We start from the raw sequence: 15,520 nt of genomic DNA on the forward strand, positions 1-15,520 counted from the left end.
TACGTAAGTTAAACAAAATTTATCATTAAGGCAACCAGAGCAGTGCAACTACAATAACAACATATGCATGAAAATGTGCTAGCTCTTATTATATAAAGAAGTGTAAGTCACAATCATACAATACATCCATGTAAACCTATTAGCCCCAACAATGGAACGTTACAGCCACATCCGCCTACTCCTCCAAAGAGATGTACTAGCTCCGTGCAGTGGAAAAGCCAAGGTGCATTGCAATACTTTCCAAGCTTTCTTCAAGACAGTCTTAGTAGAAGCTTGGCTGACCAAAATCCTTTACAATGAGTTATGAGGGACTATTTATAGAAAATGGTGGGGTGGCCCTTGACATTCCCCTTTGTGACAGTTCAACTACCCTCATGACTCTTTGCCTACTCTATGACTGTTACATCCAACTATTGACACTTGACTTACACTTGACACGACTCAACATTACAATGCACATGTACTCATGTGAGACAACATGGCTTGAGCAAGCCTTACAAGACATCACTGACTCTTGGTCCGCTGTGATGAGACCAACTCTTTGACATGCTTGTGATGGTGAAGGTGGTGAGCTGATGCCGAGCTTGGACGTTTGTGATGGTGTGCATGCACCTCATGGTGAAATCTTGCTGAAGCGAACTCTTGCCTCCGTTGCAACCGACGCATTGGTTCGGCTCCTTCATCCAACTCGTCTGCTAACATGTGCATGGTCTTCTTAGGTGCACATGAACCGACAACACACTGATGCATAGTGTATGTGCTTATCTTCAAGTGTGTGCTGGTGGTCATGCGCATCAACTTACTAAAGTACATGTTCAGCCCAGTTGGACTTGCTTCTTGTCTTCGCCTTGGTGAGTGTGTTGAATGGGTTGGATTGCATGCGTGTGCTCAATGTCATGCATGATGCTAAATCCCTTGCATGCGATCAACAACACTGCTCACCATGTCTGCTCTGTGTCAGCTGCTGGGATGGATCTTTAACTTGTACGGGTGCAGTTTCATCTGTGAGTGCATGTTGCGCTCACTGTTGTTCCTATTCTTGCTGCAACTCATTCGTCTGTCTGTGCAACTTCATGTTCTTCCTGAGTTGCTGCTTCAACACATGCAACTCCTTCTTTGTTCCATTCTCTGCCTTCGCATGATCTTCATGTCGCACCGTCGCCTCATAACCAGAGTCTTCAATGTTGCTTTCATCATCAATGGACCTGCTTGAGCTTGCAACCTTGTTCCGCCTCCGTGTTGTCAATAACCCACCTCTTGCATTCATTGTATTTGGTATGCTCTCTTCAGCTACTGTTCATGATGTTGCTCTCTGTGATGTTGTTGTTGTCATATCTTGATGTCCTTGTCTACAAACAACTTGATGTCTTCGTGGGTAGGCAAGTCCATGGACACTTGATCAACTGCATCCCCAAGTGTGCTCTGAACAGTGTCTTCATCTCTGCTCTCCTAGAAACCATTATACCTGTACTGCTGAGAGGAAGATGAACACCTGGGATACCTAGAGACATGGAAACACTCATGGCAAGCAATCTGTTAGTGGAAAACCAAAATGAACATGAGAACTGACTTGCAACATACCTGAGTGCATGATCATGAAGGTTACGCAATTTCGGCTGGGAGGTCGGGAGACCGACTGCCAAGACTGCACAAGGCACAGTCTCGACTGCTGGGAGTCTGACTGACCTCTGGAACTACGGAATGCACAGTCCAGTATGGCTGCTAATTGCTGGAATTGCGCAATGTGAAATTCCAGCTAGGAAGGATTGCTGGCCCAGGGATAGATTTGTGTAATTTCTTGGGCCAAGCAACCATCGTCCTCTAGAAATGCACAAAAAAGTCTTGGATACCAGTGCTAGGCAGGAATGCACAAATCTAGAGAGGAAGGTGAGCCTTCCTTCCCTAGATTGCACAATGCAACCTTGGTGAAGGCGAAGTCTGGGCCAAGCTTGGCCTGACTCACCGACTGGAAACTGAAAGAAACTAAGACAGTAAATGCATGGTGACACTAAGTGATAGCAGAAGTGATTGACAATGCATGCAAAACATGAATGAAAGATTCAACAAACAGATCAACATGCATGTGGGTGAGGCATTTCGCCGGTTGGGCGAATGTTTGTGCAAAATAGTTTCATGCATGTGACAACAATGAGATAGCAACGAAAACTGAAACAGAGCTAAGACAAACTAGTATACATGTAAACGGCAACAAACACTCAAAGAAATCAAGCAAACTATACTCCCACAAGCGAAAACACAAAAGGCGACAAAAATGCAGCAAAAGGCATGGGAAGCGGGCTTACCCCAAAACAGTTGAGCTGAATGTGTCGATATCTCCTAGATGTGATGTGGGATGTCAGAGATGCAAGGTTGATGTGAGGAATGAGCTCTGCAGCGTCCGATTGATGAGTTTTGATAACATCGAGGTTTTGACGCGCATGCCACAAATCTAGGGGAAGCGACACTTGGTGGGATGTTTCTGAATGGCTCTTTGCATGTAACCTCCAACTGCTAAACATAGATCCCTGAGACAAGGGATGCCTTTGCATACTGCCTTAAGAGAAACAACTTATGCATGAAAGTCTTCTTTGCTCAGTCCCAGAGGGAACTGGTCAACTCAGTTGTACATGCAAGAGGTTGTTCGACTGCTTGAAGGAAATGTGCATTTCTGGCTGGGTGCTCGGCTGACTGCCCAGGAGATTTGCACAATTTATGGGTAGAGCAGCTGACAACTGTCCAAATTTGTGAAAATTCTGGGCTGAGCAACCTTGCTGGGGAAATTTGCGCAAATCCTACTAGGAGTGTTGGCAGGCAGGATTGCGCAATCCTGGAGCCCAGTAGGCTGCTAGAGAGGATTGCGCAATTTCTGGAGGGAAGGCTGGTTTCCCTCTAGAAATGCGAAATTTTTAAGGGGAAGCTGCTCAACCTGCAATTGGACCAAGTCTGGGTGAACAACTTGTGAGGGGAACGAATCAAGGTGTGACTGATAGGTTGCCTTTATGCAAGAAAGACACTGAAACTTGAGAACTTGACGAATCAAGGAAAGCTGTTGTGAAGGTTGGAAGGGAGGCTCCAAAATGAGGCTAAGGAAAAATTTTGGAGGGTGGTTGTAAATGCTACAATAGACTCCAGAAGAAACTAAGGCCTTTGAACATCTTAAAGAGGCAATGTACCAAGCACTGGTCTGAGCTACGCCAGACTTCACAAAACCTTTATCGTAGAATGTGATGCCTTTGGGAAATGGAATTGGTGTTGTTTCAATGTAAGAAGGAAGACCCCTTGCTTTTGAAAGTCATCCAATCAAAGGAAAGTATTTACACAAACCTATTTATGAGAAGGAAATGTTGGCAATACTACATGCACTAAAAAAATGGCGACCTTACCTAATGGGAATACACTTCAAGGTAAAAACATATCATGATAATCTTAAATACTTTTTGGAACAAAGATTATATTCAGAAGAGCAGCAAAAATGGGTGACAAAGATGTTGGGTTATGACTTTGAAATCATCTACAAAAAAGGGAAGCAAAATGTTGTTGTAGATGCACTCTCAAGAAAGGATGAGGATGTGGAAGCATTGCTTTGTGCCATTTCTATTATCCAACCTGAGTGGATAACCGAAGCAAGGGATGAATGGAAGAATGATGAAGAGGTGTGGACACTCATTCAAAAGTTGCAGAAAGATCCCAATACATCTGATACATTTATTTGGAAAAATGATTCATTATGGTACAAAGATCACTTATATCTTTGTAAGAATTCCCAACTCAAACAAAATATTATTTTGGAATTTCACACCTCTCCCTTAGGAGGACACTAAATATTTTTAAAAACTTACCACAGGGTCAAGAAGGATTTTTTTGGGATGGCCTTAAATTTAATATTCAAAATTTTGTGGCAGAATGTTTGGTTTGCCAACAAACTAAATTTGAGACAATTAATACCTAGAGTCTGCTACAACCTTTAGCCATTACAAGTTAGCGTTGGGAGGAGGTCTCAATGGATTTTATCACAGGTTTACCTAAGTCTAAAGGAAAGAGTGTCATCATGGGGATAGTTGATAGACTTACCAAGTATGCACAATTTTGTGTATTATCTCATCCTTTTAAAGTCAGTGCAATTGCTACTGCATTTATGGAAACAATTCAAAAGCTTCATGGAAACCCAAAGATTATAGTAAGTGATAGAGATCCCATTTTCACTACAAAATTTTGGACGGAATTATTTTCTTGTCTTGGTACTCAATTAGCTCATAGCTCATCTTATAATCCTCAATATGATGGACAAACTGAGATAGTGAACAAATGTTTGGAAGGATATCTTCATTGCTTTGTATATGATAAACAAACACAATGGGTCAAGTGGTTACCTCTAGCTGAATGGTGGTATAACACTTCCTTCCATATTGCAACAAAAATGACACCATTTAAGGCACTTTATGGATATCATCCACCATCCATCACACCATCTTTAAGAGAAAATTCTAAGGTTCAAGTAGTGGAACATCACATCGAGCATCAACAACAAGTTCTCCAACTCTTAAAGGATAACCTCACTGTGCGCAGAATCAAATGAAACAACAGGTATATCAACATTGCAGTGAAAGAAGTTTTGATGTAGGTGACTGGGTATTCTTATGACTACAACCATACAAGAAAATGTCTCTCAAGCAAGTTAAGAAGGATAATAAATTATCACCCAAGTACTACGGTCCTTACACAGTGTTGCAAAATATTGTTACTATGGCATACAAATTGGAGTTCCCTGCATATTCTCGAGTACACCCAGTTTTCCATGTTTCATACTTAAAAAAGATTATCGGTGACAAGCTTCCAGTTCAAACAGTGTTGCCAGAACTTGACGAAGAAGGAAAAATCATATTTGAGCCTGAAGAAGTCACAAAAACAAGAACCTGATAACTATGGAATCAATCAATTTCAGAGTATCTTATTTAAGCGGAATAACTTACCCGTTGAAGATTCCACATGGAAGGATGAGAATTTTATACATAAGCATCCATAACTACTCAAACATTGAGGACAACACTTTTTTGAAGGAGAGGGGCATGTTAGGTCCCTATAATACTCGTGTAGCCCCTTACTGTTATTGTTATTGTAGCCCCCTTATTGTTATTGTTGTGCCTATGTAGCCCCCATATTGTTATTGTTGTGCCCTATAGAAGCCCACTATTGTTATTGTTGTGTCCTTACATTATTATTGTTATGTAGGCTCTTATTATATTGTGACCCCTTAGACTCCTATATATACAAAAGAGGTCTTGTCATTTGTATCGTCAAAGAATTGTTCATTTATGTGATGTAAAGGAGGTTTCCACCTCAAAGAGGATACTTTTTAAGTCGTTGATCTATCTTTTTGTGAGCTCGTTACATAACATGGTTTGGCATATTTGCAAGTATTATACAAATCCTTGGTTGATAATTAAATGCACAAGACTTCTACTTATCGATTTAATAAATCTAAAAGGTGATTAAAAGACCTATCAAGTAGCATCCATACTTCCTTGGTATTAGATTGAATGGGTTTTTGACCTTAGCTTTGAGTAATTAGATATATAGGAGCAACAATAAGCCAATGTTTGATTGTCAAAGGGAAGTTGTGGATTTGATGGTCTAGACTTTGACTTTGGCTTTTCTTCTTTCCATGTAACTAGGAACCCCACCCTCCACCACATAGGCAAGGGTAAGATATTCTTCAGGGATTAAGGTTTTTTTTTTAATTGAAACGGTTGTGTTTTATTGAAAATTTCAGGTTGTGCAAAGCCTAATCAACCAATTTACAATTCATGGATTTTACATGAGCTCCTCTCCCAGTTAAGGGATAATTTCCGTTTTCAAAGCACCTGCATTTATGCTGATCAATCCACTTTGTTGAGTGCATCCTATGTTTGCCAATCTGTCCGCTTCCTTGTTTAGATATCTGAGTATGTGAAATGTTTGCACCGAGAAGAAGTCCTTCAGGATTCTGCTCACTCTTGAGAGCTGTTTGTTTAACACTGGATCCTTGAGTCGTTTCTTGCTTATTAATGAATTTATCAACATTTCTGAATCCCCAAAAATAAGGATTTCTCTTGGGCTTTCTTTTCTGGCTAATTGGCAAGCTTTTAAAAGACTGAGAGCTTCAGCCTGATTGTTGGTTTTCGTTCCTGGTCCCCAACTGAAATCTTCTTTTTCCCCGTTTGGATAGAAGATTACCCCTCTTGCTCCTGAGGTGCCTGGATTGCCTTTTGAGGCACCGTCAAAGAAGATAGTGCACTTGCCCTGGGATTTCCACCATTGCTGAAATCTATCCTGGGATTCTCGAATCTGCCATCTTTCCTTATGGGTTGGTCGAGTGATAGTTGAAGGTCTAGTCTTGTAAGAGAATTCATCCAGCCATGCCCTTTCCTCTGTTCGAAGGGAGTTGTCATCTTTGACTGAAGAATGGTTTAGGGTTTCTAAAAGGAGTTTCTTTGCCTGTTCTGCCACTTTTTCTGCTGGTATTTCATTTTGGATGAAGATGATTTCGTTTCGAGCTAGCCATAGCTTCCAGCATACATATTTTGGGGCAGCAATCCATACCTTATACCATAGAGATTTGCCAGTGATGTTGTGACAATAACTGGCTTTCCAAGTGGAGAACATATCTGCAATCGAACAGTGAGCTGTGGGTCTCACATTTAGTCCGGTTAGAAAGATAGACCACGCCTTCTTAGCATACTTACAATTAATAAACATATGATTTGAGGTTTCTAGTGCATTTTTGCATAGAGCGCATCGATGGGGGCATGCTATGTTCCTCCTACACAGGTTTTCTCCGGTCAGGATTTTGTTATGGAATAGTGTCCAAAAGAAGAAATTGATCTTGGGTATGCTAAAACTATCCCAAACCTGCTTCCACACTTCTTTCGGATGTGGCGAATCCTTTTTGCTTTGCATCTGTAAGTATCCTTGTCTTGCTGTGTACACCCCCGTCTTTCCCCATCCCCAGGTATCTTCTTCATCTTTATGAACTGGAGCGAAGTCTGAAATTGCCTCTTTAAGGGCGTGTAGCTGAGGGATTAGATGCACTGGTGCCTTGGGAAAATTCCAATGCTGCCAATCTCCTTTGTTATCCCAGCCAGAGATGTCTTCGATCTTCTGAATTCCTTTTGATTGTAACCATGTTCTTATCTCTGATATTTCACTGTTTTCTTTCAGAGGGGGGTGGCCCATGACTCTGTCTTTCCATAGCAGAGTGTTTTTTCCATTCCCATGAATTTTGTACTGGCGAGTTCTGAAGAATTTGATGCCTTTGCCGCATAGCTTCCAGGCTTGCATTCCTTTTGGAGCTTTCTCCGGGATGAAGGATCTGATTGATTGGTGTTTGAGGTATTTGAATTTTAATATCTGACTAACTGGGTGATTGGGCTCAGCAAGAAATTGCCACAGTAATTTACAACCCAACACTACGTTTGCTTGTAGGGGGTCTCGGATTTGGAGGCCGCCTTCCTCTATAGGTCTTTTCGCTGTTTCCCATTTAATTAAATGGAATCTGTTATCATTTCCTCGCCCTCCATTCCACAAGAAATTTCGCATGAGGCTGGAGATTTGGTCTGAGATTTGCTTTGGGGCCAACATTAAGGAGGCCTGAAACGTTGGCAATGCCGAGAGGACCGATCTAATGAGCGTGAGTTTATCTCTTGTGGTAAGCCAATAGCCCCCCCACCCTGTGATATTTTTCTTAAATTTCGATATCATCTCTTCCCACAGATGATTCCTGTTGGATACCATTGTTATTGGGAGTCCCAAGTATTTGAATTTATCCCAATTTGCGTATCTGTTGAAGCCCAGATCACTGGCAATTCTGTCGATAGCGTGCTGCTTTGTATTCCATCCGTAGACAGCGCTTTTCCTTTCGCTGATTAACGCTCCAGAGATGCTACAGTATTTTTTAAGTATGATTCTGAAGGAGTTAACAATTCGTGGAGATGCACCCCCAAGCAACAGTGAGTCATCAGCGAACAGCGCGTGATTCATTGGGTCGATTTCTTTCACAATTTTGATTCCAGGGTGTTGCCATTTTTTTTTTCCATGATCAATTTTCTGCTCAGGGAATCTGCCATCAGGATGTAAAGAAATGGTGACAGGGGGCAGCCCTACCTCAATCCCCTGGTGGCTAAAAAGAAATCTGTTGGTCTCCCATTTACCATTGGAGCTATCCAGATCTTCTCTAGGCAAGCTTTGATTAAATTTATAAAGTCCTGATTAAATCCAAAGGATGAAAGGACCCTGTACAGAAAGGAGTGGTTAACTCTATCAAAAGAATTACACATATCTAGTTTTATAAGCATACCTTGTTCTTTGCGTGAATGGCTCAAGTGCAGGGCTTCTTGGACTTGGATAATGTTGTCCAGGATGTGTCTTCCTTTCACAAACCCCCCTTGGGTTGGAGAAATGAGCTTTTGCAGGAGAGGCTTGATTCTGTTCGCCAAAATTTTGGCCACTATCTTGTAGGATGCATTGCACAGTGAAATCGGCCTGTATTTGTCCAATGATCCTGGATTTTTTTCCTTAGGTATTAAAGCGAGAAAGGTTGAGTTAATTCTGCCCCCGATCCTTGCATTTCTCATAAATCCACGTATCATTCTGAGGAGATCAGGTTTGATTAACTCCCAACAGATTCTGTAAAAGTGGATTGAAAATACATCAGGTCCTGGCACTTTGTTTGGCTCCATAGACCAGACAATATTGGATATCTCTTCTTCCGTGACTGAGCTCGTAAGGTTTTCATTATCCTCCGTGCTGATTAGCTTTGGTATATTTGCGAGGAACTCTGATATATCTTCCTCACTCCCATCCTTTTCTGCAGTAAGGAGAGTCTGGAAATGTTTCACTGCAGCTTCCTTGATTTGGGCAAATCCTTTGCATACCTGTCCATTAGATGTGGTGATTTCTGCTATGTGATTTCGGGTAAGTCGAGCCCTGTACTGTCTATGGAAATATGTGGTGTTTCTGTCCCTAGCTTTAAGCCACAAGCTGCGGGACTTTAAGCGCCAATACTCTTCCTCGCTTCTGAAGGAACAATATGTTTTCCTTTGTGCAGATTTTTCTTGGTCTAAATCCATGGGGTAAATATCTTTCTCTTCCAATTCAAATTGCATTTCTTCCAGCTGGATGACAGCCTCTTTCCTCTGGCTGATGGGGGTTTTCATAGGTTTCTTTATCCATTCTTTTAGGGCCTTCTTTGCATTTTTCATTTTTTGCTCCCACACATAGCTTGGGGAGCCTGAAACATCTATTCTCCAAGCTGTTTGAACTGTTTCAAAGAACCCTTCTCTTTCTGCCCAGAGAGGACTGAAGCGAAAGGGGAGGGGGCCTAGGTCTTCTTCATCTTTCAGGCAGAGGAGAACTGGTTTGTGATCCGAGGTGAGTTTTGGAAGAATCTTGTTGATGACTATTCTTTTCCCCATCATTATAGAGTTGCTGATGAGGAATCTGTCCAGCCTTGCTGCGATATGATTTTCTCTTGTTCTGTTGTTGGTCCAAGTGTATTTTCCTTTAACTGGCTTAAAGTCTACTAAGTCCCTCTGTAATATCATATTCTCCGTTGTGGTGAGAAAAGGGTCTCTTGAGTAAATCACTCCTCTCTTCTCTTTAGGGTCAAGAATTATGTTCAGGTCGCCTCCTATAACTATGTTCCTGGGATTGATATGGTCTAGAAACTCTTAGAGTGTCTTCCATCACTCTTTATTTTCCTCATAGTGTACAAGAACATACATATTAAATAAAGCTAGGTTGATATTGCTTGCTATGTGGTGCAATTCAGTAAATATCCAATGTTGGGTCTCGAAGGATCTTTCTAGAGAAAATAAGTTTTTTGACCAGAATGTTCCTATTCCTCCAGCCGTGCCTCTTGCGCTGACAACCTTTCCAGAGTCAAATTTCCATTTGGTGTTACTGGTATTTAGAAGGATTTCCCCTTCTACCTTTGTTTCTTGGAGCATGAGGATGTCTGTGGGTTCCATTTTCAATAGATCTTTGATGGCTTTTGCCTTAGTGGGATTCCCCAAACCCCTGCAGTTCCAAGAGACCAGCTGCATCATTTACCACTTGTTGGGGTAGACCCTCCTCCCTTGGGGACCCTTGGCCTGGTATTCCTCCCAAGTGTCATCTCTATGGTAGCTTGACTGCCAAGGGTTTTTTTCCTTTCTGACTCTTCTTCCCTAGTTTCCCTGTTTGTTCTTCTTCGAACTTTTTTTGTTGGGCTTTCAAAGGTTTCATCGTCTGATGAGCTTATATTCTCTGTGTTTTTCTTCTTTTGTTTGATTATATCTACATAAGAATGGGAGGAAGTATTACTTGGGGTTGGGATTGGATTATTACCTGGTTCTAAGGTGTCGTTATTCTCCAGCTGAGGTAGATCTTCTCGCTCTATCTCTAGAGGATCTGAAGGTGGCTTAAGAGATTCAAAGGGGTTTTTTTCCTCCTCGATGCTAATTGCATCTCTGCTTCTAGTGTTTTTTTTTTCTTGCACTTTCATGCCCTACTTTATTCTCTGTTTCTTTAGCTTTATTTTTGTTGTTCTGCCTACTGCTTGTTGTTTTCTTTGCTTATTTCCATTGTTCGCCCTTTTATTTCTCTGATACCTCCTCATTTATCTTTTTGCAATACCTTGCGAAGTTCTCGTACTCGTGACAGTCTCGACACTTGAAGGGCAGCTGTTTGTAGTCGAGCTCTTGGATATGTGTCCAATCCGCCACCGATAGTTTGATTGCTTCTGGTAGCCCGATTTCCAGGTCAACCTCTACACAGATACGGGCGCAGGAGTATTGATACTTCCTTAGTGCCTGATCTATGTATCTTCCTAGGGCATTGCCGATGGATTGTAGCGAGTTCTGACTCCAACAATGAAGGGGAAGGTGCGGGAGACGCACCCAAACAGGGACTGTCGTGGGCACATCTAGTGCTGGCTCGAATTCTGGGGTCCATTTGTTCAAGTAGAGGCCTTGTGGACCCATGAAGTATGGCCCATTTCTAAAGATCAGGCTTCTTTCCTCTACGTTATCAAACACGAAAACGAAGAACCCTTTTCCTACAAAGTGACTCTTTATTCCTTCATTAACCAGTGGTATCCAGTTTCTTTTAACCCATTCTTCTACTGCTTTCAGGGATAGCCATAGTCCAGTAAACTGGCCAATGAGGCCTCTTTCTGCTAGATTCAACGATGTTTTGCAGGTTTCCTCCACAGGCAAGGTCACCATGGGGATGATGTCCAGTTTTTTCACAAACTTTTGCTGCGAGCTTGTGGTCTGACGTTTCCCTGCAGCAGCTATTAGAGATCTGAAGGCTTCGAGCTCCGAAGGTGAGGGAGGAGGGGTCGCAGGGCCACCTCTGAGCTCCATGGGGAGAAGATCGTGCGAAGGAGGGAGGGATCAGTCGGGCGCGACTAGGGTTGCAGCAACGCAGAGTAACTTTGTCAAAACGTCTTGTGGCCTAGGGATTAAGGTTTTTCAACAACAAAGGTAAAAGCTATTACAACAATATACATGATATGAGCTCAACATGTCACTTATGGGAATTGAGCCTGGGTAAAGAGGAGAACGATAATTCCTTCCAACCACCAAAGATAAACCCAATTGACAAACGCTTGGAATGTTAATACCTCATAAGTTATAAAATCACTTTGTCTCTAACCCATATGAAGATTAATTTTGGGATTATTTGTCATATTTCCCTATAATTAGGCCCTCTTATAAGGCCTAGGGTTGAATAATGAGTAGACTCATGAAAGATAAACCCACTAATCAACATAGAAATGCATTTTGGGAAATAATCCCCTATTATATGCTCATTAGTATGCTCCAAAAAATTTACTCTTTTTTCACTAATTAGATTTCCTAGTCATGAGCCAAATTGGTCTCCAACAACCCCATAATTGATATCACATGCATACAATGAATGCATGATTAAAATTACATAGCAAAAGTACCGAGGAAAATCTAACTAAATTCATAAACATACTTATATGCTAAAGTTTAATCACTTTGCACGTTCCATTTAATAGAAATCATACGAGAAACACATTTTAAGGAACTTAAATGAAAAAAATAAGCAACACAAAGAACAACCATTCAAGCTAGAGAAGAATATCTAATTTTGTCATGAAATACACACATTGAATTGGTTGCATGATTCACTACCCAATGTAGAAACACAAGGGTGAAGGATAATTATTGTGATTTGTTCATCACTCAATCCAAACCATGATGCTCATACAACAATTAGAACCAAGCAATTACCATGATTCCTTATTGGGAAATTCTTCTAGGCATTCCAACTAATCTCCAATCAAGCATAGACCTCTTCCTAGCGACCAAACAAAACATTGGTTTTGATTTCCTTTTTTGCTATCTAGTGCCTAAAGAATCCATTCCATTTAATGCATTTGTGAAGAAATGAAGAATTCGAGTTGCTTATTGCTCTATAAGAATGTAACAACCCTAGTGAAAATTCCATGTAATAAAAGTAAATAAAAGCAAAATAATAATCATGGATGATGGGAAACTTATTCCAAGCTGAAGGTTGGGAAAAATCCCAATGACGAGGATCACTTGTGATTGGTTATGGCTAAGGCTTTGGGAAGGCACAATGGTATTTTTAGCACATTTATTTATGAAAATAATGAAAATTAGGAGAAAAAGGAGGTGAAAGGTCACAGGTTGCATGTGAGGAGGAAAATGAAGGAAAATAATGGAAAATGAAGAAAATAGACGCCTCATTCATAAAAAGTCTTCTGAGGATCAATTGGTAACATTTTGTCAGTTTAGTTTTAGAGCTCTCTCATTGTTCTCTCTCTCTCTCATACTCTTGGAGACTTAGAGTTTTCTTGGAGCACTCTTGGAGGGTGTGGCATACTTGGATTCTTGGAGAAAAAAGGCAAAGGAAGAGCAGGAAAGTGTAAGATAACATTGGGATCAACAACTACATCAAATTTTATTGCAGGTACCGAGTTGCATGTATGACTTCTTCACTAGTTTTGGCATGCATGGCATATGCATGTGGATTCTTGATCATGATCTGTCATTGGCATGGAGGATTGTCTATATTGGCATTAGATTGCCTAGCCTTGCCATTTCCTGGATAGCCATGGAGTTTGTGGGTTTATTTCCTTGTTTTGTTTTGTTTGGTTCTCATGTTTCCTTAGCTTGGGTCGAGTTATTAGTTCCTGGAAGCCTTGGTTGGACAAACGCTTTGGAAGCCCTTGGTGGGCTGAGTTACTAGTCTTGGAATCCTTGGTTGGACAAACACTCTGGAAGCCCTTGGTGGGTTGAGTTACTAGTCCTGGAAGCCTTGGTTGGATAAACGCTCTGGAAGCCCGACGATAGATGTGAGCTGATTTACTAGTCTTGGAAGCCTTCATTGGACAAACACTCTTGAAGCCCGACAACAACTGTGGGTTGAGTTACTAGTCCTAGAAGCCTTGGTTGGAATAAACGCTCTAGAAGCCCTGAAAGGCTTGGATAGGTACCAATTTGATGATGGTTTTGTGATGTTCGACCATGAGGTGGAATCACCATTTGATGTGTTGAGATGGATGGCCTCTGGAAGCCCTAGATGAGTTTTGATTGATGTGTTCTATGAGATCCCACATTCATGCTTGGAATATGGCACGAGGGTGAATGACTGAAGAGAGATTTGGCTCAACCATTCTACGGTCAGGTGGAACATGGAAGTCCCATCCCAGGTTTGGATTTTGCATCATCAATGAAAGGTTACTTCTCCTTGTATTTCTATGAGAATTTTGATGGATTATCTGTGGTTTATATGGCTGTACTTTCGTGAGTATTTCTGTTGCTATTATGCTGGTTATGTATGTGTTTTATGACAACAACTATGTATGGCTTTCACCATGTTTTATCTTGTAATTGAATAATCAATGTATCTATGACCTATTGGATGGAATGGCAGTTGATGTGTTGAGGCATCAATGGTCCTTCGCGATTCTTAGCTAATTATGAGACCCCTGTGCTCAGATGTGTTATTTACACCTGTAGTTTACATATTCATGATATGTTTGACGAAATGCCTATCATGGCTAGTAGGGGTCCAGTCAAGGTCTTAAACAAGTATTTGCTTTAGTACTATCATTTCCATGTTATTTTATTGTTCTGAAGAGATGGTTCAATTTTGGGCAGTGACCTGGGCTTTGGGCCTGAAAAAGTGGCTCAAATCCTGGGGACGTTGGCATAGCACTAACAAAAAGAGTCTTTGGATGCTGACAAACAACCCTGTGAGAGCGATTGGGAGTTTCTGGACATTGTCATGCCTATAGCATGAGACGACTGGGGCTAAGTTGTCCAAAATCTTAGTGGAACCTAAGGGCAAGCTGTTTGAAGTGTTGGATTGGTTCCTGAAGGTCCCAAAGTTGATGTTGAAAGTTTGTATGGTGTGTTTCCATCGATTCCACTTCCTTAACGTGACTTAGGAGGTCGAATCATATCATAGTGGCCTCTCGTCGCATGTTTACCCCGATTGGCCGGTTGCTTGGGTAGATGTGGGAGGAGGGCGTCACAAATAATAATTGAAATAGTTAAAGCCTACTTCATTTGTATGAACAATTAGTTCAAAAAGGTAGGTAATTGATTTCAAAATGTCTAGTCTTTATCCTCTCTATAATTGTGGGTTCTCTTTTCAAATATAATTGATACTTTTTCTTTCCAACCACAATCTCTCCAAGTTGATACATACTCCCTTATTTCTTTAGTGACACTCATGAGATAACATAAAAGTTCCTTACAACTCAAAGGATAATAGACTATAAAACTCTCTATAGAAATTTAGACTCATATTTCTCATACAAAAGAGATATATTTACTTAGTACACAAAAATAAAAAATAAATAGAAATATTTTTTAATAAATATAAGTAAAAAATATTGTACTAATCCAAATAGAATACATGTAAAATACAATTTACTAATTCACTTCTTTTCCTAATTTTCTTTTATAAAACCATAACCCCTAATAAAATACATATAAATTACAATTTATTAATTCACTTCTTTTCCTCTTTTCTTTTACAAAGTCATAACCCCTATTATTAGCCTTTAAACAAATCTTTTTTATAATTATAGTGATCTTTATATCTCACATTTATAATATTTAAATATGATACGACATTTAAAAAAATTATTATGCAAATAAATTATGATTGATCAAATAAGATTCTAGAACCTAACCCTAACTGTTTAACCTTATCACAAAGAACTTTATCAACCTTATCGCAAAGAGCTTTATCGGGCAATGAGATTGAACCCAGCAAAATAAGAGTAAAAAACTATACTCCCAACTACTCAAGCTGTTCTTAAACTGTACTGCGTAGTAAAATATATCAGAGTATTATTTTAAAAATTTAGTTATCGAAAATTTTTGGACACAATCCTGCTCCCGACTATTTTGGGGAACAGAGTATTTCGAAAATATAGCAATCGAAAATTTCGCACAGATGTTTCCTCTGTTTTGGGTTTTTTTTCTCAGCGACA

The 15,520-nt window shown here is 40.5% G+C and overlaps 1 protein-coding gene across 1 annotated transcript in view; it reads right to left on the reverse strand.

Moving 5' to 3' along the window:
- Positions 1-9,449, reverse strand: part of LOC149183864 (uncharacterized) — a 30,064-nt gene extending 20,615 nt beyond the window's left edge. The window contains exons 1-3 of the mRNA XM_089415117.1: positions 8,333-9,449; positions 6,889-8,240; positions 6,580-6,644 (exon numbers count right to left, since the gene is read on the reverse strand). Of these exons, the coding sequence (XP_089271243.1) occupies positions 6,580-6,644; positions 6,889-8,240; positions 8,333-9,449 (2,534 nt within the window). The remainder of the gene's footprint in view (positions 1-6,579; positions 6,645-6,888; positions 8,241-8,332) is intronic.
- Positions 9,450-15,520: the final 6,071 nt, after the last annotated feature.

This window comes from Pinus tabuliformis, chromosome 3_2 (genome assembly GCF_031772625.1).
Source record: "Pinus tabuliformis cultivar Carrire ecotype Pingquan chromosome 3_2, CPIR1, whole genome shotgun sequence".
NCBI lineage: Eukaryota > Viridiplantae > Streptophyta > Pinopsida > Pinales > Pinaceae > Pinus > Pinus tabuliformis.